This window comes from Stegostoma tigrinum, unplaced genomic scaffold (assembly GCF_030684315.1).
Source record: "Stegostoma tigrinum isolate sSteTig4 unplaced genomic scaffold, sSteTig4.hap1 scaffold_195, whole genome shotgun sequence".
NCBI classification, from domain to species: domain Eukaryota; kingdom Metazoa; phylum Chordata; class Chondrichthyes; order Orectolobiformes; family Stegostomatidae; genus Stegostoma; species Stegostoma tigrinum.
In genome coordinates, this window is record NW_026728134.1 from 419,839 (window position 1) to 443,880 (window position 24,042).

General features: G+C 40.5%; 1 protein-coding gene and 1 long non-coding RNA gene across 4 annotated transcripts in view; both read left to right on the top strand.

Moving 5' to 3' along the window:
* The window catches only part of LOC132207886 (ral guanine nucleotide dissociation stimulator-like 1), a 37,897-nt gene extending 32,505 nt beyond the window's left edge, over positions 1-5,392 (top strand). For all 3 annotated transcript variants that reach the window (XM_059643725.1, XM_059643726.1, XM_059643727.1), the window contains 2 exons: positions 2,796-2,855; positions 5,338-5,392. In XM_059643725.1, the coding sequence (XP_059499708.1) occupies positions 2,796-2,804 (9 nt within the window). In that variant the 3' untranslated portion in view covers positions 2,805-2,855; positions 5,338-5,392. The remainder of the gene's footprint in view (positions 1-2,795; positions 2,856-5,337) is intronic.
* Positions 5,393-12,609: 7,217 nt separating this feature from the next.
* Positions 12,610-16,473, top strand: LOC132207888 (uncharacterized). The gene is made up of 2 exons (XR_009443963.1): positions 12,610-13,147; positions 16,134-16,473. It is a non-coding gene; the product is annotated as an uncharacterized LOC132207888 (long non-coding RNA).
* The last annotated feature ends 7,569 nt before the right edge of the window (positions 16,474-24,042 follow it).

A 24,042-nucleotide genomic window follows, 5' to 3' on the forward strand; every position in this document is an offset into this window, starting at 1 on the left:
TTCAGCAGGCAACCTGAGAATATGAATTTGAGAGGAATTTGACCTTATGGCAAACAATGAATTCTTGCTTACAGAGCTGTAACTTGAGGTCCCTATGAATAGAATAGGTTCCGATCAGAAGCAGCTGATGCTGAATTTGCCAAACTGGGCCATGTGATGTAAAATCAGCTGGGTGGCAAAATAGGCATCCAACGCTATGTGACTCCAATTCACCAGCTCGGAATGTAATCTGTCAAATGGCCCGCCATTTGTCGTGGCTGATGTGGATGTAGTGAAGTGTTTCTTTTCACTGACCTGTTGAAAACTGGCTGGCACTTTACAACTTGACAGTAACATGTTGTCAGAGTTTGACTGAGAAAGGTCTGCCCCTTTTTACATGTCAAATTGTGACAAGATTCAACCAAGAAGCCACTGTGGTTGAAAGAAAATAGTCCAGTAACTTCGAGCTGCTCATGGTCCATTCAATTTCATGGTGGTGCAACCTTGAAAAATTAACTCAACATTTTCACCGTCTGTCTTGGTATCAGTTACTATAGATCAGCCACTTATTTTGTACTTGGCAGACTTCCTTTTGCTTGGATGAATGATCTTTCATAACATTTCTTGTCTTCACCCTAAATCAGCTTATGGTTCTTAAGTGAATCATTTTTTAAAATAATCCATCTTTGAAGCACTGTTTTGGGAATTAGTGTCCTGAAACCATCCTGGATAATCTGTACAGAAATTTATCCTTGAAAAGTCACATTTGTGTCATTTATTTCCAAAGCAGAAATATTTTTGTGACATGATGTACTGTGCACTTTGAATAAAGTTATCGATGCTGTTCAAAATACCACAGACTAGGATTTAGCAGGAGCAATTATAGCAGTTTAAACTTGCCTTAACAGCTCATTATTTATTTGTGTTCTTTCAGGAATATGAAATAATTTTGGGTATCAAATCCCTGCAGTTTGCTTGCTCATCTTACACCCTTCGTCCAAACGAGAATTTTCTAGACTTGTTCTTTATGCAACAATACTTAAGTGAGGATAGCGAGTACGTAACTGGTATTGTAGGAGTGTGCAGGTAAAACAGTTAAGGGTTGTGTGTGAAATCTTCTCTCGTTATAATTGCTGTTTAATGCTAGTGAGCTGCCAGATTGTTTACTGTCTTCCTTTTCCTTGGTTTCAAAGTTTTGACAATGAATTCTGACCGATGAGGATAAAGCCAGTTGCTCAATGAATCAATTCTGTTGTGTTGCATCAAAATGCGTTTCATTGGTATATAATAGTGCAGAGTATACTATCACTAAGCCAATGATTGCAGGAAAATGCAAAAAACTTGATGAGTGACCAATTTTAGCAACATGTCCAAGAGCTCCTATTGTGGGTGCACCTACAAATCCAGATGTAAATTGTACCAGTTTTGAGAAATGTTTCTTTTCCTTCCAATTTCTTTTCAAACACATAATCCTATTACTAACATAAAATTAACAATAACCCTACACAATTGGTCAGCATTTTAAAGTATCTTTCAATGGTTGCCTAAAAACATCATTCCCTCATCTCGAAATAGCCACAGTATATTTTTAATAATGCAACCAAAAATAATCTCCAACTGAAAAACAAAACACTTTGCCATTCCTGGACCAGAGTTGATTAAGGAACCAGATTATAGATCACTGAAACTATTTTTTAGTTTTGACAGAGCAGGCTTTGTAATAATTACATTGTTTGAAAACAGTTTGCTTCTTCATAAATTGATGGGCAGAAGTTCTTATTTAAAATGTACCTGATGTAGCAATTTACATTCCTGCTTTGAAAATCAAAGCTCACTATTAAGCCCATCCTCAGGCTATGGATGACCATGTGCAGCAAGCACCTGGCATTATCGTCAGTTCCATCAGTGGCACAGTCAGTATTGGGCCAACTTCAAACATGGTATTTATTTATAACAGTAATTACAAAATGTTACCGAAATTCACTTTGCATGGATCATAAGTTATATTTAAAGTTCTTTTGGACCTCTCGGATAGTTTGGTTGATTTTCGGACGGTTTGTCTGAAAATATCAGCAACAGAAAGTCTGGTCAAGAGATATACTCCTCATTTTACTACCTCCGAGATGTGGCATGTGGTGTTTTAGTCACCTGAAGTGACTGATTCATGACTACCTTTCATTGCTTGACATTGTCTGTACATTCACATGACAGTGTGGATGAGGCCCAGAGAAACTCCTGTATAACTTTACAACCTATTGTATCACCTTCGGCACTGGAAGTTTGATTCTCATGTTTTCCAGTTAACTTTTTTCAAGCCCAGTCCTTGTTAATTTTTTCTGTACCTGCTGTAGAAGTTCGAGCATTTTGTTCAATTCCACGTGTTCTGCAAAAAGACTGAGGGGGTTATCGTCTTGGTAAAAAATTAAGCAAAGGAACCGCAGATGCTGGGAATCAAAAACACAAAGAGAAATTGCTGAAAACATTCAGCAGGTCTGGCAGCATCTGTGGAAAGAAAGCAGAGTTATCCTTCGGGTCTGGTGACATTTCTTCAGAACTCTTATTGTCTTGATCTGCTGTTCATAAAGCAGAAAAGATCGATGTGCCTACAGTGAGAACTTTTGTCGCTCATTACTCAAAGTAATGTTCAGTGTTCTCCTGCCTGAAAACACGTGCCTTTTGCAAACAAAATTATCATTCTGCAATTTCAAATCTATGTAAATGATTGATTTTGCCATAAATAATAAGAATATTGAACAAAAGCATCTGATTCTTTTTAAATGAATCTTGTCTGAAAATGTTTATTTGCCACCCTGCAGCTCCTCTGAACTCGAGAAACCGCCAAAGCCCAAAAAGAGTGTGTTTAAACGCCTCAGCTGGTAAGTATCCCATGTTAAGCACCGCAAATATCTCATTATTTCCTTTATTATTGGGATGAATGGACAGAAAGGTAATTACATCTGTTCCTTGACAAATAGAGACATTTGATGTGTGGTCATTATTGCTTCATTGGAGTGAGATTTTTAGTAACTGTTTGAGTAATTTGAGATGATGCAAGGAGTGGTGCTGTTATTCTCACCTTGTGCATGTGTCTCGTGTAGACTGATTGATAGAGATTCTTTGCTATGACCATGAGTGTAGAATGTGGACCTGTGATGAGCTTGGTATTGCCTAGCGATTCTCATTTGTCCAGAGAAGTTTCTGCACCATGGCTAAATTTCACCGGAATAAATTTGTTTATGAGAGACAAGTAAGCAAAAAAAGTGTTACAGTGAATTAAATTTGCATATTTGTGGGCTTGTATAATGAAAACTAGCAATGTTTAACAATTTTGAGTGAAAAATCAGATTTGTGTTCTACTTTGTGGGTCAGCAGGCAGCAGAAATATCTTCTGTTGAAAAATTATCAGACATGCTTCTCACATTTGAAGCTCCACCTCAAAATTACTGTCTCAATGGAGTCAAGTTCGGTCAAGGAGAAGCACACGAGATCTAGGCGTTCTTGTACATCAGTCAATGAAAGCAAGCGTGCAGGTACAGCAGGTAGTGAAGAAAGCTAATAGCATGCTGGCCTTCATAACAAGAGGAATTGAGTATAGGAGCAAAGAGGTCCTTCTGCAGCTGTACAGGGTCCTGGTGAGACTGCATCTGGAGTATTGTGTGCAGTTTTGGTCTCCCAATTTGAGGAAGGACATCCTTGCTATTGAGGGAGTGCAGCGTAGGTTCTCAAGGTCAATTCCCAGAATGGCGGGACTATCATATGTTGAAAGATTGGAGCGACTGGACTTGGAGACTTGAGTTTAGAAGGATGAGAGGGGATCTGATTGAGACGTATAAGATTATTAAGGGATTGGACACTGTGGAGGCAGGAAGCATGTTTCCGCTGATGGGTGAGTCCAGGACCAGACGACACAGTTTAAAAATGAGGGGAAGGCCATTTAGAACAGAGTTGAGGAAAAATGTCTTCACCCAGAGAGTGGTGGATATATGGAATGCTCTTCCCCAGAAGGCAGTGGAGGCCAACTCTCTGGATGCTTTCAAGAAAGAGATAAACAGAGCTGTTAAAGATAGTGGAATCAAGGGTTATGGGGATAAGGCAGGAACAGGATACTGATTGTGGATGATCAGCCATGATCATAATGAATGGTGGTGCTGGCTCGAAGGGCCGAATGGCCTACTCCAGCACCTATTGTCTATTGTCTATAAAACTCAAATCTCTTTCCATGTAGGTGACATGAAAGTATGTGTTTGTGTTGTTGTGCATACATGTGTAAAGACTCCAAAGTTATTGTTTTTGATAATTTTCCTGAGTTGGGGATATTATTTTATATTTCTGTTCAATAGGTAAGGACTGACCAGAACTCAGCAAAGTCAGATTTTCCACCACCTACCCGTGTAGAGTTTCAGAGAAGCAAAACCATGCCTTGTTGCTGTGTTGTGCCTTGCAGTGATCTGGACTGTGACATGTGACTATTGTTATATAGAAACCAAGAAAGAGAAGGGAAACACTTATTCACTTCCTAGGATATCTTCTCTTTACATGAGTGTGGATGTTACATGGATGTGATTTAGGCTTCCGTGGCTTAATTGTGATTCTCGAAGTGCAGGCAATCAACGTTGCAGCATTAGTGTGCAATCTCACATTTCAGCAGCCATCTGCTCTTGCTCCCTGCACTATTTAATGCCTAATATACCAACAATCGGGATTTTCAGTGTAGGAATTTTTTTGTCATTGCATCTGCTGTACTTCTTTTGGGAGTTTTGGAAAATTTTCGATGTTAATTATGCAATATAAATGCAAATTGCTGAATAGAAATCCTAACGTTTGCAGTACCAATATACTGAAGGCCAAATTCAGAGTTCACTGTCCTACCTTACAAAGTGTTGTATACAGTTTTCTATCAATTATCAATGGTGTTACTTTGTTTTACGTTTTATTTTTAATAAACTGCAGCTTTCAGGATGAAATTACATACACATTAGCATGTGGCCAGGTTGGGGGAAATTTTCCACCCTGTGGGTATTCAAATCCACATTTTGCCTTTCATGAGATTGAAGTTGATAGCAGGTTGAACAAACACTGCAAAAAGCCCAGATTCTTGTGCCATTGGAATATGCAAACATTGTAACCTATTCATATACTCCCTAACTATTAGACAATGTAACGGTGTTCAATACTAGTAATGCGAGCTCTTGGTATGAGTGTGCCACTATTAATTTCTCACAGGTCAAATGTGGCGCGCATCAAACTCCTGGTACTCTCATCATCAATATACCTTCATTCTAGTTTAATTTTTTTTAACAGTTTCTCTAGAATGCAATGACATTTTCATGTTTGTTGTGTCCCCTTTCCCTTGTGCAGCCTGTTTTCAAAGAGAGGTGTTAAAATACACAACACTCAAACTAAAAGCTCTGAGCAGCGAGCATCCCTTCAGAATGAGGATTCAGACGACAGCATTACCGCAGCCAGCATTTTATCAGATTCCAGCCACTTGGAAATGGAAGAGCCGAGCACTTCGCAAAAAGCGCCGGAAAAGGTGAGACAGTGAGGCACTCATCACGTAAAATATGTTGTTCTTGGAGACTCTGGTTTGTCTAATAATGTCCAGACAGTTTTTTTCTTCTTTCTTTCCTTCCTTTCTTCTGCCTTCCTGCCGTCTTATTATCCTGACTACACTTTGGCAGTCAAGAGGATACAAGGGTACTCAGTGATACCGTCCCAGCCACTGGAGCTGGATGGCTGCCTAGCCAATCTCCTTCGCCTTTCTTTTAAGAGCTATTAGCCGAATAGCCATTTTGATGTTTCAGCCAGACTGAAATCCTTAAAGTGAATGCCGTTCCACCAAGCATCTTCATACCTGGCTGCTGCCAGCAATTTTCCGTCCCAAGTCCCACTTGCCAAAGTTGGGTTACTTGCTTTCAGAACGAAGGCAAGACAGCTGTGCAATTCCCAGCCAAATTCAACCTTTGTGCTGGTTACTGAAGCATTTGATTCCAGAAAAGGTGTTATTCGCTCACGAAGTGAGAGCTGATTTTATTTGTTTTTTTTGAGTTGTGCTGTTGGCTTTGTTTTGCTTAGATATTTTATATGATTTTATACTAATAGCCAAAATATTTCATCTTTAATTATTCACAGCATGTTTAATTTCTACACAGTAAATTTTAGTGCATGGGGTACATCTGTCGCAGCTTGAAGCGCACTGCCCACAAAAACAGTATTTAGAGTATGTTGGATAGGTCTTGATCCAGCAATTGCAACAAAGTAATGCAGCTCTCTGCATGGAGTCCTCGTGACTGCACGTTTTGTTTTTCTTCAATATTTGGGCTTTGAGCTGTTGATTAGTGCGTTCTGTGCTGAAGACCATTGTATCTTGGGAGATTATCAAAGTTGTGTTATGGTTATTGTTTACAGAATATGTCTAGGACTTGTCCCAGGGATATTTTCATAATGTATTCCCCTAAGAATTGGGCTAAGTATTATTAGGTCACATTTAGGTGTTTTGGAGTGGTATTTCTTTGTTTCAAAATACCCTCTTCCTTTTTATGGATTCTCCTGTTTAGTGTTGTGACTCCCTGTATGTTAATCATAAACTGAGAGCTGCAGTGACTTGGATGATTTCATTCTGGTTTCTTTAGTTCTCTGCTGTATGTGGTTTGCTGCTGCTGTCTGTCTTTCTTTCTGCCAGTGGTGCTGTGCCGCACACATTCTGACCTGCACAATGCACTGGTTGGCCCATTCGCAGTCACCTGCAATTCATAAATGTGTTTTAACTTCAAACAGTATAGTTGTATTCAAGATTTCTGTGCGTAGCAGGGTGAAGTGGGCAAATAAATATTTATGTAAGCATGTTCACATACTGAGTGCAAACTGAAACCCCAAAGGTTTATCTGACAAACTTAGAATTGAAGCACCAGTTTACATGGTCAAGTGAAATGACCACAATGTTATTATGCTGAAGGAAACTAATTAGTAATTTATGGGCATGCTAAGTACTGAATTGTTGATGTTGACTGAACAGCTAGTAAACACAAGCGGGAGTATAATTCCTCAGAAGTGATCTTTACTGGTAGAGGAAAGAACTGCAAGTTAAATATTTCACAAGACAGCAACGACCAAGAATTCATGTACAACATAATGTTCTTGCAATTAAGCTGTCCTGAGCAGAATGCCTTCACCTTTATGGGCAGCAGGACAGCATATTTTGTGTAATAATAAATATAACTGGAAAGGGGGAAGTATCTAATATGCAACAATTGACAAACGTTTTCTTAAACAAAATAATTATTCCACAGCCATTAAGATCCGTGGATACTGCCTCCTCTGGAGGTTTATCCAACAGTGGTGCATCAGCAAAATCAAATTATGACAAAGCCAAGTCTCGTAGGCGTGCAGGTTTGGGCAGCTGCTGGTGTGCAACACGTCGGAGGGACAACCGCCAGAATGAGAAAAGCTGCCTCATCCGAGTCAGATTAGAGGAGGACAGAGCACAAGAATTCAAAACTATTTTGGTAAGTCCCTGGACTGGTTGCTCTCGTCATGCTCGGTCCAAATAATTGCCATTGCTCCCTGCCAGTATCGCAAGAGGAATTTTAATCCCAATTATTTGTTGCGATGCAGTCATATTCAGTGTGTATTTTCCACATTGCTGAAGCCTTTTTTGCTCTATGAGAGTGCTTTGACCATCATTTTGATCCTGTTTTGTAATGCAGTAGCAATGTTTAGGTTTTAGGCCTGAACACATTTTCCTTGCATTTCTCCTTTAAGTGTACATGGCAAGGTGCAGCGCTCTGTTGCCCCATTTTGGGGACTGGCTGATAACTATTGAAGAGGAAATATCACAAATTAACACGCACCATTAACTGTACAATAAATCAGCAAGGAGGTACCAGATCTTCAGTTAGCTGACCACAGGCACTTTGGTCCATCTGTAAGCCAATCGAGTAATACTAACAGAGATATTGAATATTTCTTTCCTGGCTTTGGCTCATGTGAAATTTAAAAGGCTGGTGCATGGAAGAAAGCACATCAAAAATGGGTTGGAGAAGAACATAGAACATTACAGCACAGTACAGGCACTTCGGCCTTCGATGTTGTGCCGACCTGTCATACCAATCTGAAGCCAATCTAACCTACACTATTCCATGTACGTCCATATGCTTGTCCAATGACGACTTAAATGTACCTAAAGTTGGTGAATCTACTACCGTTGCAGGCAAAGCGTTCCAATAGCAAGAGTGCAATCCAAAACAGAATAATTGCCTATTGGCTAGTTCAGGGAAGTCGAAGGAATATTGGCCAAATTAGAAGGCACATAGGTTGTTTTGTTTGATCATGCATTTTCCTTGACAGGATCAGTCGTACTCTGATTGTGCCTCCACAGAGGTCAGTGTGATGTGTGGAAATTGCTTCTAGTGTTTAAATATTGTTAACAAACAGCGCCTCTTTACTCTGGTGAAGAGAACATTTGTTAGCTTGTCAGTGAGTTGGAGATGGGGCAGAACCAGCCTAAGATCTGAGGCAGAATTTGGATAAGCAAATGGCAAACAGCTTGTTTAAATTGAACATCTATGAAACACAGAAAACAAAATTCTCAACCAAAATGACGAAAATGTCTCCTGCTGAATGTGCAACAAATTGTTGCCAACTAATACAGTCATGAGAGGCCAACTAGAAAATCGTGGAATGTTATCACAAAGCAAAACAAAAACTTGACTTATTGTGTCTGTGTTAAATCTCAGTGAGAAGTAGCCTAATTCGCCACCCATCTCCCCCACCACAACCACCATTGCCCTTTTTAGCCCTGCCCTGCAAATTTTGCTCCATGCAATTATTCAGTTGTCTTTAGAAAGTTATTTAATCTGCTTTAACCACCTATTCGTACATTGCGGTTTGGAAAAAGCAGGATTCTTTTTTGTTTTTGCTTTTTCTCCCCACCAATGACCTTAGATTTTGACCTTGGTACATAGTGTCAGAAGGACCAGTAAACAGTTTCCCTCATTTACTTTAGTTAGCCTGAGCAAATGACTGTTCTTCATGATTCTATGTTCTAATCCTTACCCAATTTTGAGTCTATACCGCCACTGCCCATTTCATTCCACAGGCTTCAATTTTGCTTGCACACTTGTGTGGCACTTCTTCGAACATAATTTAGAAAATCCAATTTATCACCAATGAATCACTAAAATTAGTGATTAATCATTTAAAGTCTGAGCATACAGAGTGGAAAAGGTATTGGTTATTCAAAAAAGATCACTTTTGGGGATGTTAGTTAATGTAAAATAACAAGGTGTCGAGCTGGATGAACAGAGCAGGCCAAGCAGCATCAGAGGAGCAGGAAGGCTGACGTTTCGGGCCTAGACCCTTCCTTAGAAAGATAATGTAGTTCATCTAATCTCTAGTTGTGTAATATTTGACTCTACCACTTATAGAATTGTCGAGACGTACCGAACAAAATTTCCCCCCAAACCTTTCCTATTTATGTACTTATTCAAATGTCTTTTAAACATTGTAATTGTGTCTACATCTGCCACTTGCTCAGGAATTTAATTCCACTACATTTTTTGGATTTTTCAGATTTGCTATCCATTAATATATTTAATATGATCTTTGCTTTTGACTGGGTGGCAAAAGTAGTTTTTTTAGCCATGAACGAGAGCAAAATTAAAGTAGAATTAAGTGTGAGTTTACTCAACCAGAAAACATTGCAGTTCTCCAGAAGAGACAGAAAATTTACTGGTGCATTTCATCTTCCAGGTCATTGCTCAAACTTGAGCTGAGAAAAGCATTCTCCAAATATAACAGAGAATTAAACAAAAGCAGACAATTGCCCAAAAAACTGGTCTTCTCAATATCCTGCCTATCAAATATTATTCCTGTACAGTCACATTATGATTAAATATTTGCACTGTCTTCAAATCACAAATTGCTAACTGTTTCAAACTGTTAAAGCAATTTTATGAATAATTTATATGAATAAGCATAACATTAGGAAATGTCAGACTTCACAAACAACATTGAGCCATTTGCTGTAATGACAATAAATGTTAAAAGCAGGCAAATTGTATGGGGGTAACAAAGTGGGAAGCTGGATGAACACAGCAGGCCAAGCAGCAGAGCATCTCAGGAGCACACAGTCTGGCCTTTCAGGCCTAGACCCTTTTCTGATGAAGGGTCTAGGCCTGAAACATCAGCTTTTGTGCTCCAAAGATGCTTCTTGACCTGCTGTGTTCATCCAGCTCCACACTTTGTTATCTTGGATTCTCCAGCATCTGCAGTTCCCATTATCTCTGATACAATTTTAAGCTCATTGTGAAGCCTCTTCCAGGGATACCTAACCTGAAGAAGTTACCCTCCTCTCTCCGGAAAAACCTCAGTGGATCTTTCTCCCACTGCAACTCTCTTGTAATCTCTTCAGCCTTGAAACAAAGCTTTTCTGTTGAAGGATCTGTGCCCGAAACATCAGCTTTTGTGCTCCTGAGATGCTGCTTGGCCTGCTGTGTTCATCCAGCTCCACATTTTGTTATCTTGGACTCTCCAGCATCTGCAGTTCCCATTATGTCAAATGGTATGGGGGTTTTGGGTGGGAGGGGATGGAAGTGGATTATTTAAATTATGAATTTCGTCATTAGTTACTTGTTTCAAACTGTGTGTATAGGTAAACTTGATCACTGGGCTCTGTTTCCATTCAAATTCCAACCTTTACTGTTCACAGTAACTGTGTTATGGAGCATCGAATGCAGATTTTACAATAACTGTCCTACCAGATATTATTTCATTAATGTAACTTTTACAGCTTACAGTGTAATGTCCCAATTAGTTTTCTGGGTGAAAGCAGCAATATTTATAAGCCCTTTGGAAATTGAGGCATTATATATTTCATTTGGTGTGTGTGTCTAATGCATTAATGAAAAGTGAATGTTGTTTTAATTAGGTGACTAATCAAGATCGTGTATCTGAAGTTGTCAACAAAGCCATGACCGCGCTCAAATTTGAACCCGAGCGTCCTCAGGAATTTGCTCTAGCACAGATCATTGAATCAAATAAAGGTGAGCAGTGGAAATTGCTTCAATTTAAGTTAAATCTATTTCTGAACAGCATAACAGCTGCAAGGGAATTGATATTTTCTTTTGATTTCACCAAAAAGCTGCAGATATCTAAATTTGTATCATTGAACATACCCAAGCATGTTCAGCAGGATTCAACTCTGAGGAATGTAAAGCCAATAAACAACTAATACCTGCACCTAATAAAAGCAAATTATTTCATCAGATTGCCCTAAAGCCAAATCAGAACAAAGAACCACAAATGCTGGAAATCAGAAACTGCTGGAAAAGAACAGCAGCAGTAGCAGCACATGTAGAGAGAAGTCAGGGGTAGTGTTTAGAGTCCAGTAGCCCTTTTGTAAAACTACCTAAAGCCATATTGAGTGAAGGATGTACATCGGGATTTGGGTGTGGCATTAAATCCTGAATTATTCGCATTGTTAGCACATTATTCTGCTTTGTTCATTCTTATTTTAACTGGTTATTCCAAAATAAATGTTTCCTGTTGCTGAAATTAATCTGTTCTTCCCCTCTTTTTGGCCCGTGGCTGAGAGACCAGAAACATGGTTGGGGTCACTGCTGTCAAGTTGCTAATCTGTCGCAACCCTCCCCCAACCATTTCCTGGTGAAAAGTAGAAACGAGGTCTCATGGGTTTAATTCTGCTGTGGTGTAAAACTTGCCATCCAGGCTGTGTTAAGCAGAATGCCTTATGAAAATGAAAGGTCCCAATGCCTTTGCAGCATGCTATCCCTGTCAGATTTCACAGAAAAGAAAAATCAGTTCCCTGGACGTAAGTCTCACTGACAAAGCTGGAATTTATTCTGCATCCATCATAGCCCTCAGAAAATGGCCATTCACTGGATCACGAACTCGTGTTTGATTTAGGTGCCCTCAGTGGTGTTAGTTTCATGATTCCAACACAATGCTGAAGGAGAGGATAGCTTTTCTCAGTGTTTTCGCATTGATCACACTGCACCTTTTTGTGTTTGATGCTGGTATCAGCAGAAGTGACCATGTAGCTGCTGGGTCATTCGTGAATCAATTGGGGTTTTGCGTTGTTCTGTAGTAAGGAAAATCTGACATCTTTACCTGGGCTACTGTATGCTGACTCTTCACAGCCTCATATGTGGCCTAATAAAGCCACTCAATTGTACAAACTGTCATGAAGAAGGCATGTGCCATCGGACAGTGAGAGGTTTGAAATGGATTTTAGTCTTGACCAACAATGCTCATCCTGAGAATGGGTCTCAGATATAATGGTTTTCAGTTATTGAGTTTACCTAATTTGGTATAACTCCAAGATTTTCTCTTGTGTTTTGTAATACGTTCTGAATCCTTGCAGTACATTTGTTCTGTTCCTCCCAGCCATTGATATTTCCGTATCCAGGAAGCAGTTGGACCTGTGCACAATTAATATGATGAAAACACGTGTGAATAATAATGTGCTTTCCCTCTGCTTTTTCAGTGCTCATACTTCCGGCCGATGCCATCCTGTATTATGCAATGAACAAGAAAGTGAATCATGACTTCATCCTGAGATTCACTGAAAGAAGATCTTCATGTCTATGCAAGTTTTCGCTGTAAGGAACATAATGTTTCATGGGACTCTGTTGGATCTAAAATCTCTGCTCAGTACCAAAAACCCTGCAATATTTGAATAAATTACTTTGGCAGTGTTCTACTTTAAATTATTGGACAATTTGGAGAGAGTGACTTGACTTCAGACAATTGCTTAACATTAACTTTTGAGTCCAGTGCTTGTTTGTCCTTTTCAAACATCTTGCACATCAGCTATTTTTTCTGGAATGCTGGAGAATTGAACCCTGCCACCGGTCTTCTATGAACATCACAGTCATGTATCAATTGGTTGGATGAGAAAAAGAATCGTTTACGTATCAATCTTGTTGACCAATTGTGATTGAATTTGCTTGGGTTCCTCAATGGTTGTTTGGTTAAAAAGCAAACCAGCCATTTGTTCAGCCAATGGCAGGATGATGAATACTTCAACTGAAGTGTTTGGTTTGGCCTTTAAACTCTTCAGCACTCCATTCCTGCCTTCAATATTTTTATTTCTCCAGTGGTTTAAACTAATTTGGACAGAATGCCATTGACATGCCTTCAACAAAGGGTAACTACAAGAAATAATAGAGTTGTTTATTACTGCCAGTCATATTGCACTTGTTTGAGACCTTAACTGTTTTTACTTAATGTTCAATTTTACAACAATTTAACATAAAATTATTGTGTCATAGTGGGACATATGAGTGAGACTGTGTGAGTGAGAGTCAGAGTAAGCGATGTGTGAGTGAGACTGTGAGTGTGTGTAAGAGTGAGACTGTGAAGTTAGAGTAAGACTGTACGTGTGAGTGAGACTGAATGACAGTCAGTGTGAGACTGTGTGAGTGATACTGAGAGTTTCTGTGTGAGTGGGTGTGAGAGAGTGGGACTGTATGAAGTCAGAGTGAGACTGTGAGTGAGAGCATGTGTGCGAGTGAGACTGTGAGAGAGAGAGTCAGAGTTAGATTGAGAGAGAGAGAGAGAGACTAGGGATTTGTAAGTGAATGAAACCGTGCATTTGTGAGAGTGAGACCATATGTGTGACTAAGAACATGTGTGAGTGAGAGAGTCTGAGTGGGACTGTGTGTGAGTGGGTCTGTGGGTGAGTGAGTGAGTCTGTGTGTCAGTGAGTCAGAGTGAGACTGAGAGAGAGAGAGTAGGAATTTGTATGTGAATGAGACCATGCATTTGTGAGAGTGAAAACATGTGTGTGACTAAGAACATGTGTGTGAGTGAAAGAGTCTGAGTGGGCCCGTGTGTGAGTGGGCCCGTGTGTGAGTGAGTCAGAGTGAGACTGAGAGAGAAAGAGTAGGAATTTGTATGTGAATGAGACCGTGCATTTGTGAGAGTGAGGCCATGTGTGTGAATAAGAATGTGTGTGTGAGAGAGTCTGAGAGAGACTGTGTGTGAGTGAGACTGTGTTAGTGAGACTGCGAGTGATCCGATGTGAGTGTGACTGTGAGTGAGAGTTTGAGTGACACAGTGAGATTAATTGAGAATGTATGATTGAGTGTGAGACTGACTATTAGTCAGACTGAATAAGATTGTGTGAGAATGTATGAGTGAGAGAGCATGTGCAATTGAGTGAGTTTGAACAAGACCATGTGTGATTGAGACTGTGAACTCAGAGTGAGATTGTGTATGAGTGAGACTGTGTGAGTGTGAGAGGCAAGGTGTGTGAGAGTGAAATCGTGGGAAGTCAGAGTGATACTGTGTGTTTGAACCTCCAAGTAAGACCGTGTGAGGGTGAGACTGTGTGCGAGTGAGTCTATGTACGGGTGAGACTGCATGCGAGTGAGACAGCGTTATGAGTGAGACTGTGTGTGTGAGACTATGTACGGGTGAGACTGCGTGCGAGTGAGACTGTGCGCAGGTGAGACTCTGTGTGAGTGAGTCTCTGTGTGGGTGAGACTGTGCACTCAAATGAGACTGGCTAAGAGTGTCAGAGACAGCCTGTGTGAGTGAGACTGAGTTGGTGCGTGAGAGTCAAAATTGGGCATGTGTGTTATTGAGCCTGAGTTTGTGCATGTGACACAATGTGAGTGTCTGTGTGGGAGGGAGTCAAATTACATGTGTGAGACTGTGTGAAGTGAGAATGAGACTGTATGTGTGAGACTGAGACCATGTGTGTGAGTGAAAAAGTCAGAGTGAGACTGTGTATGCGTGTGACTGAAGCTGCAAAGTCAGCGTGATACTGTATGAGTGAGAGCGTGTGAGATTAGATTGGATTCCCTACAGTGTGGAAACAGGACCTTTGACCCCACAAGTCCACACTGCCCCTTGAAGCATCCCACCCAGACCCATCCCCCTACAACCCACACACTCCCAAACACTACGGGCAATTTAGCGTGGCCGATCCACCTCACCTGCACATCTTTGGACTGTGGGAGGAAACCGGAGCACCCAGAGGAAACCCACGCAGACACGGGAAGAATGTACAAACTCCACACAGACACTCACCGGAGGCTGGAATCGAACCCGGGTCCCTGGCGCTGTGAGGCTGCAGTGCTAAACACTGAGACACCATGCCACCCTTGAGATTGTGCTTGTGATACTGTGTGAGACTGAGTGTGAATGAGACTGTTTGAGAGTGTGAGGGAAGGGAGTCAGTCCATGTGTGTGAATGAGTCCATACTTGTGAGTGAAACTGAGTGTGAGTGAGGCTGCGTGAAGTGTGAGTCAGACTGACTGAGTGTGTGTGTGAGCGACTATAACAGGCTGAGTGAGAAATTGTGTGTGTAAGTGTGAGACTGCGAATGAAACTGTCAGAGTGTAAGAGTGAGGGAGTGTGTGTATGAGAGGATATATGAGAGTAAAGTGCAAGCCATCTCAGGGGAAAAAAAAACTAACAAACTAACCATTTATCCAGACCATTAGGTGGGATGATGAGTACTTCAGCTGGTTTGTTTGGCTCGGCCTTTAAAGTCTCCAGCCAACCTTTTGTTTCCAGAGGCTTTAACTAATTCTGCATTAAAAACCCATTGATGTTTTTTAACTCACTGCAACTGCAAGAAATAACAGCACTGTTTATTATTGCCAGTGGTATTGCACTTGTTTGAGACTTTAATTAATGCTCAGCTTTATAATGAATTTATTTTGAATGGTTATATTGTGAGATGTGCGTGCGTGTGTAAGAGAATATATATTTGTAAAGTGCAAACCATTTTGGGGATAAAAGGTATTTAAAAGATGTACAGGGGACCAGATCACCTCAGACATGAATACTGTAAGACACTTGTTGTTCCTAGTTTATCTGCTCATGTTCCATTACTCAGACCTGTCATTGTTTCAAGTGGGTCTCATTGGTTAACAGCCAATTTGAAACTCATTCATTGACCTTTTCATCTTCATGCAATCACATCTCACGTGCAGGACAGCGTTGGTTATGTATATTCACTTTTCAAATGGATCCAAAACAAAAATCCATTCAAAGTAGCAAAATATCAGGAATTTTTAACAGTATTTGAGTCTCTGTCAAATTCACATTTGCACGATGTATAAATTAACACCAGGAACAACAAGCACTTTAACATTTCTGGCATTCCTTTCTTCCACAGGCAATGTTCGAGCCTCCTTCCCAATGTGAATCAATGAGCTCTGGTGAGGAAGGGCTTTAGAGAGCTCACCGCCCTGATTTTTGAGAGGTCATATGTATTTTATTTCCTTCTCCTCCTGTAAATCGCTTGGTGCTCGACATAGGATTCACTAATTAGACATTTACACATAACCACTTTAAAATTAAAATGGTTCACCATCGAGGCTATGCCAACAATACCAGCCACAGGTAGAAGAGAAAATCATCTGAGTTCTTTGTCTAAGTTTGTTTCTAAAAATAGTGTTCAGTAAATGTTTTCAATGTTCTTACATTTGTTTTAAATTAAAAAACTTAAATTGCAATCTTTTGTTTCATTCTTTTGAAGTAGAAGACAAATTCTAGGCTGAGGGAGTATACTTCATCTCTAATTAGTGCTGCTTCACTAAATATAACCTCCTATCAGCAATTTGTGTTGAGAGCTCACCTCCACGAACCATGTATCTGGGGCAATTGATAGTCATAATCCTAGAGAGCAAGGCAGGTACCTTGGCATCACACAGGAAATCTCTATTGGGGGGGCAGCTGATGGACAAACTGGTTGAACAAATAATGGCTCTGCCAGGATTGGAACAGTTTGTTTGCAATACGTGGGAAAGGTGCCTCCATTAAAAATGGCCTCTGACATCCGTCTACTCACTTGCATCACTGACCCCATGCCATTTGTAAAATGCAAGCCTCAGTGCAAAGGCCACATTGGTCTTGATGCACTTTCAAAGAATTTCTGTGCAAGACTGTTGAATAATGGTGTTTGCAGTGACTGTCACATCAGCGCTGTGGGGCAACTCGTGCTGGCTCAAGCATTGGTGGGACAGATAAAAGAGTTAGCTCCAGGAATAGTGGCTGTACTGTTGTAGTTTTCCTCATCTTTGGATTCTGGGGAAGTATCTGGAAAACTGCCAATGTGACACCCCTATTCAAAAAGAGAGGGAGGCAAAAGGCAGGTAACTTTAGGCCAAACATTTAATGTTGAAAAGGTGTTGGGATCAATCATTAAGGAAATAATAACAGTGCATTTGGAAAGCAATAATCTAATTAAACAGAGTCATCATGACTCCATGAAAGAGAAATCATGTCTGACTATTAGTTTTTTGAAGAATGCTGAACCAGAGCAGTTAGGGGGGAACCAGTACATGTGTTATATTTGGAATTCGAGCAGGCGTTCATCAAGGTACCTCACAAAAGGTTAAGCCTTACAGTAAAAACCATGGTGTTGGAGGTGATAAGTTGACATGGATGGAGAATTGGCTAACAGCCAGGAAGCAGTGAGCAGGGATTAGAGGTTCTTTTCCAACTTGGTGACCTGCGACCAGTGGAGTTTCACAGGGATCAGTACTGGGACGGCAACTGTTTACAACAAATATAAATAACTTGGGGTAATGAAGTGTAAGTACCTGGGCCGAATTTGCAGAAAATGTAAAAAAAAAGTAGAAAAGTGGGTTGTGAGAGATGTACACACATTTCACATTGAAATATTGATATCTGAATAGACAAAAAGCAAATGCAGTATAATGTGGGAAAATGCAAAGTTGTTAATTTTGGAAGGAAGAACAAAAGAGTTGTTTTATTCAAATGGAGAAAAAAAAGCAGAAATCTGCAATAAAGGCAGTTGAGGTCCTTGTGCACAAAACACAGGAAGTTGGCACACAGATGCAGCAGATAAACACGAAGACGAATCGAATATTGGGCCTTGTCTTACATTCCAACCACTTAAAATGAGGGAGTTGTGCTGGTGGGATACATTTGGACTATGTCAGCAGTTTTACCTCCCTTATTTAAAAGATATCATTTTACTGGAGGCAGCTCAAAGAAGGTTCACTAGATGATCTCCAATGTGTTGGGATGACCTTATGAGCAAAGGCTAATCAGATTGGGACTCTACTGTCCGGAACTTTTTAAAAAATGAGGATGTGATTTCAGTGAATCGTACAGGATTCTTAAGAGGCCTGACAGGGTAAATGTGGAAAGGATGTTTCCTTCATGGGAGACTATATGTCCAGAAGGTATAGTCCCCAAATAAAAGGTGCCACGTTAGAATTGAATCTGAGAAGTAGCTTTATTGTCACATATACTCAAATGTCACAGATCGGGCCATTTCAGGTACAGAGGTACCCAGGTTAAGATTCTTAAGTACAAATTCTTGGTCAGATTGACAATTAGAAAAATAAAGAAAGAAAAGTTTCAGGATTATTGATCAGAGTAATAAGGGAGAACAATAAGCAAGAAATTCACCGTGATAGTTCACAGGAATAAATTTTAAAATATCAGTAAGAAGTTCAGAATGTCAGTCCTTTTAACCCAGTTCACGCTGGCACCGAGCCTCCAGTCTGAGCCTAAACTCCTGACCATGCCAGGCTTCACTTTGAGCCTCTCGAGGCCGGGAGACTGCTCTGGAATCACCTCAAGGCCAGAAGTCCATGCTAAGGCATGTCAGCCAATGGATCACCTTGCTGGGCCTACACTGAGGCTGGACATTCAGGGCATCACCGAGAAGAAAGAAGCCAAAATAGGGAAAACAAAACAGAAAAGAAATGGCCAGAGTTGACAGGTCCTACTCCTCAGCCTAAGACTGAGGCGAGGAGGAATTTGTTCTGAGACTTAAGAGTCTCTGGTACTCATGGAGTCATTGAGCTCTATAGCACAGAAACAGACCGTCTGGTCCAATTGTCCCTGCCAACCAAATATCCTAAACTGATCTAGTCCGATTTGTCAGCATTTGGCCCATATCCCTCCAAACCCTTCCTATTTATATACCCATCCGCATTCCTTTTAACTGTCATTGTACCCACTTCCACCACTGGAGTCAGGCTCACCGGTCTATAGTTCCCTGGCTTTTTCTTACCACCTGTCTGAAATAATGGCACTGCGTTAGCCAACCTCCAGTCTGCTGGCAACTCGCACATGGTTTTTGATGATATGAATACCTCAGCAAAGGGCCCAGTAATTTACCCGAGCTTCCCACAATGCTCTGGGTTACACTTGATAGGTCCCAGGGACTTATCCACCTTTATACATTTTAAAACCTCCGGCACTTCCTCTGTAATATGGACTGTTTTCAGGACATCACTGTTTATTTCCCCAGGTTCCCTAGCTTCCACGTCCTTCTCCAGGGGAAATACTGATGTGAAATATTCATTTAGTATCTCACCCACCTCCTGCGGTTTCACACACAGACGGCCTTTTTGATCTTTAAAGGGCTCTACTATCTCCCTTGTTACTGTTTTGCCCTTATTATTGTTATAGAATCTCTTTGGATGCTCTTTAACTGCACTTGCCAAAGCCATTCCATGTCCCTTTTTTGCACTCGTGGTTTCCCTCCTAAATATATACTTATTGCCCCTATACTTGTTCAGGGAGTCACTCAATCCCAGCTGTCCAAACCCAATATATGGCTCATTTTTCTTAACCGGACCCTCAATTTCTCTATTCATCCGGCATTCCTGGCACCTCCCAGCCCTACCCTTCACATTATCGTCAACAAACTGTCTCTGGACTCTCCTTAACTATTTTTTAAAGGAGTCCTGATTCCCAATCTTTACCTGCAAATAATCTCTCCCAGTCAAATTTTGAAAGTAAAAACCCTGAAGAAACTGCGGATGCTTAAATTGGAAACAAAAGCTGAAATTGCTGGAAAAGTCTGACAGAATCTGTGGAGAGAAATCAGTGTTTGCGTTTCGGATCGAGTGACACTCCTTCAGAATCTAGGAAGGGTCACTCGACCTGAAACGTTAACTCTGATTTCTCTCAACAGATGCTGCAACACCTGCTGAACTTTACCAGCGATTTCTGTTTTCATAACTTTTGAAAGTTCCTGCCTAATTCCATCAAGATAGGGCTTTTTCCAATTTAATTTTTTGATCAATCTGTCCTTTTCCAGAACTATTTTAAAACTATAGAATTATGATCACTTTCCCAAAGTACTCCCTTACTGTGACCTCAATCATTTCACCTGCCTTATTCCCAATAGGTCAAGTTTTTCTCCTTCTCTTGTACATACATCCACATACTGAATAAGAAAGTTTTCTTTCACACATGCAATAAATTCCTTCCCATCCCACCTCTTAACACTGTGCCAGGCCCAGTCTATGTTTGGAAAGTTAAAATCCCCAACCATTAGAAACCTATTATTCTCACAGATATCTGAGAATTCCTTCGATATTTTCTTCTCAATTTCCCGTTGACGACTGGGGGTGACTTTTGTACAATCCCAACAAGATGGTCACCCCTTTCTTATTTCATAGTTCAACCCAAATAATTTCCTTGGGCAAACTCCCAGAAATCCTCCCTAAGTACTCGCTACGTACAGCCATAATGTTATCCCAAACCAAAATCACCATTCCCCCTCCTCTCTTTCCTCCCCTTAAGTCCCTCGTATTGTCCACTAACAAAACTGTTTAATCCTGCTGTCAAATTTAAGCCCTTTAATAAATTCCCAATATGTGCCAATATTTAACCCCAATCCGGAGGTCTAATTTTGAGTATTAACCTATTTAATCCTTTTTATAAAATCTTACTCATTCTTTCTGAAAGTCTAAACATATTACTTGCATGAGGGAAGCAGCAGGGACCTGAGGGGCAATATTTTCACACAGAGGGTGGATTGCATGTGGAATGAACTGCCAGAGGAAGTGGTACAGACAACTACAGCTGAATTCTGCTTCTACATTTATAAGACATTTGGACAGTTACCCAAAGAGGAAAGCTTCAGAGGGGGATAAAGGCAAATGAGGTTAGTACAGTTTGGGAAACTTGGTCGGCACGGACAAGTTGGACAGAAGGGTCTATTTCTGTGCTGTATAACTCTGTGACTCTAATAAATGCTCTAAGTTGAATGTTTATATTACTACGTTTCATTATTGGAACTAGTAGATTTTCGTGCAATCCTGAAGTGAAAATATTAAAAGCAAACTTGCTTTCAGTAATGTATGTTTCCCATGGCCTGATGTAGATGTTTGCAAAAATCTGAGCTCAGACATGCCCACCAAAAGATTTAACTTGGCTGCAGTGGCAAATGTGATGTGTCCTGTTCTGCAGGGAAACCAGGTAATGGCTTACGTTGTGAAGGTGACCCATGGCAGCTGATATGGGGGATTTTCTCAATAGTTCCAACATGAGGGTATTGATATAATCTCAGCTGCATCACGCTTGGCAGTCATCAGCATAGTTTCAGAACACAAATGGCAGTTTCATTAACGTAAATTGTGGTATTTATCAAATCAGATGATCACAATATGTTTGATAATGCTACTCAACCAGTTTCTGCTCATTACTGAATTGCTCAGCAAGGCTCCCTGTCCGTAGAACTTTAATATTTTATATAAAGTGGAAATTATTCTTCAAGGTTAGTGGTGGAATTCCGCATCTTATAACTTCTGCACACTGACCTCTGTTTAGAGCATTAGCTAAATCCCTGGTCATGATGCTTTGCTCACAAGATTTTTATCAAAATGTTGTTTGATGCTCATTGCTTTTTCCCTTTTCTAAAAAGGAAAGCTGCATGTTTATTTTTGCAGTGACTGAGCTCTGAGGTGGTGAGGCTGTTTTATCGGAAAATGCATCTAGGACCAAAGCAGGGCGAAGGAAATGTTAGCTGAAATGTTTGCTGAAATGTTAGTTTTGTCGCTTCACAGATGTTGCCTGAGTATTTCCAGCACTTTCTGTTTTCCCCAATTTCCCCACATTCTGATTTCCTGCTTCTGTAGTATTTTGCTTTAATTTCATTTAGGTTGAGTTAGCCTGTGAAATACATGATTAACTGTTACATATTAACAAAAATACTGTCCCAGTAGGATCAAACAGGTTGGAAAACATTAGTCTTTCAACAGCAGACCCTTAACTATTGAAACAGCCATTCTTCATCCCTGTTAAATTTCTGTTGGAATATGCAATTCACAACAAGCAGAATATTCAGTTCTTCACACAGGGTTGGTTTGGCCCCTACAGTGATTATGTGTAGTGAATGAAGAATTGAAAACCAAAAGTAATTTGGAAGAGGATTGCATTGTAGCAGCACATATTGTACATTTCCGCAGAGATAGCTAAAACAGTTGGAGCAGCAAACAACATATTTTCTGATGAAGGCTTGAAACGTAAATAGGATTCAATGCAGCTAAGTCAGGCTCCACATGGTTTACATAGAACATGGAACATTACAGCACAGTACAGGCCCTTCGGCCCTCGATGTTTGTCTCTGTCCTGTCCACAGTTAGTTGCTATTGAAATATACTGCATGGAAAAAAAGACTAATAGTCCAGGAGTCTGCAGCATGTTCTAAACAGTTTAGTTTCCTGGATGACCTCCTGATGTTTACCTTTAGAATCCCAAATTGGTCCTGTGGGAATTGTGGTACTGTCAACTAGACTGAGAACTGGAAAATACATCTTTTCAGTTTCTAACAGAATGTAGGAACACGAGTGAGCTAGTCAGACCCCTCAGCCTGCTCTGTCATTCAATTAGAACATGTTTCATCATCTACAATAAAGCTCCATTATCCCTTGATGCCATCAGTGTACAAACATCTTTCCATTTTTGTCTTGAGTGTGCTTAATGTCTGAGCTTCCGTAACACACTGTGGTATAGAATTTTAAAAATTCAGCAAGCTTTGAGTGAAGAAATTCTTCATACCTTGGTCTTAAATGGCCCATCTCTTATTCTGAGATTATATCCTCTGCCTTTAGCCTTGCCAGCTAGAAGAAACATTTTATCTGCATGCATGCTGACAATCTCCATGAGATTTGTATTCGTTTCAATAAGATCTCCAAGCATTCATCGAAACACGAGAGAATATTTATTTTGAGTCATTCATGGGATGAGGGCATCGCTGGTGAGACCAGCATTTATTGCCCATCCCAAATTGCCCAGAGGACAATAAAGAGTCAACCACATTGCTGTGGGTCTGGAGTCACGTGAAGGCCAGACCAGGTAAGGATGGCAGTTTCCTTCCCCAAAGAACATTAGTGAGCCAGAATCATTTTCCCAACAATTAACAATGGATTCGTAGACATCATTAGATCCTCAATTCAAGATTTTTATCGAAATCAAGTTCCACCATCTGCCATGCGCATGGTAGGATTTGAACTGGGCTCCCCAGAACATTACCTGGGACTGTTGGTTAATAGTTCAGCAATAATACCCTCTAGGCCTTCACCTCCCCCAGGGAGGTCAGCTTCCTCAATCTATCCTCATAAGACACACACACCATCACGAGAATTAGTCTGCTGATCCTTCATTGCACTGTCTCTACTTATCCTTTGTTGGAGAAGGAGCCCAAAACTGTGCACAGTACAGTCTCACCAATGCCCAAAACAGTTGCAGCAAGATGCCTCAAGTCCTGTGCTTAAATCCCATTGTGATAAGGGCCAATGGTTTATCTTCCCAACAGCTTGCTGTACCTGCTGCTCACTGGAAGGCTCAAGATAGCCAGGTCCTTACAGACAGCAACACTTCTCAACCTTTCACTATTTAAGAAAGGCTCTGTCTTTCATTTTCCCTCATTCTAAAGTGGAAAATTTCACATTACATTCCAATTGCCGTGTCCTTACCAAGTCACATAAACTGTCCAAATCCCATTCAGATTCCCTTCTCAACTTCACTTAGAAGCATTAATATAAAAGTAATCCAACTTCAAATGGCTGTGTGGATATACTACACTGTGGCTCTTTGTGACAGATGTAAGTAAATCTGTGTTGGTTTTATGCAACCTTTCGATGCCATATACCAGAGCCAGTCCTAAGAAGATCAGTGTTCTGCCTATTTGATGCTGATACAAATGGAATCACACTTACAGCCACTAGGAAAGCCACAACTCTCCAACTTTCCAGTTCAACAACCCCAGCCTGTTTCAATCCCTTTGGGAATGGCACCACCTCATAAAA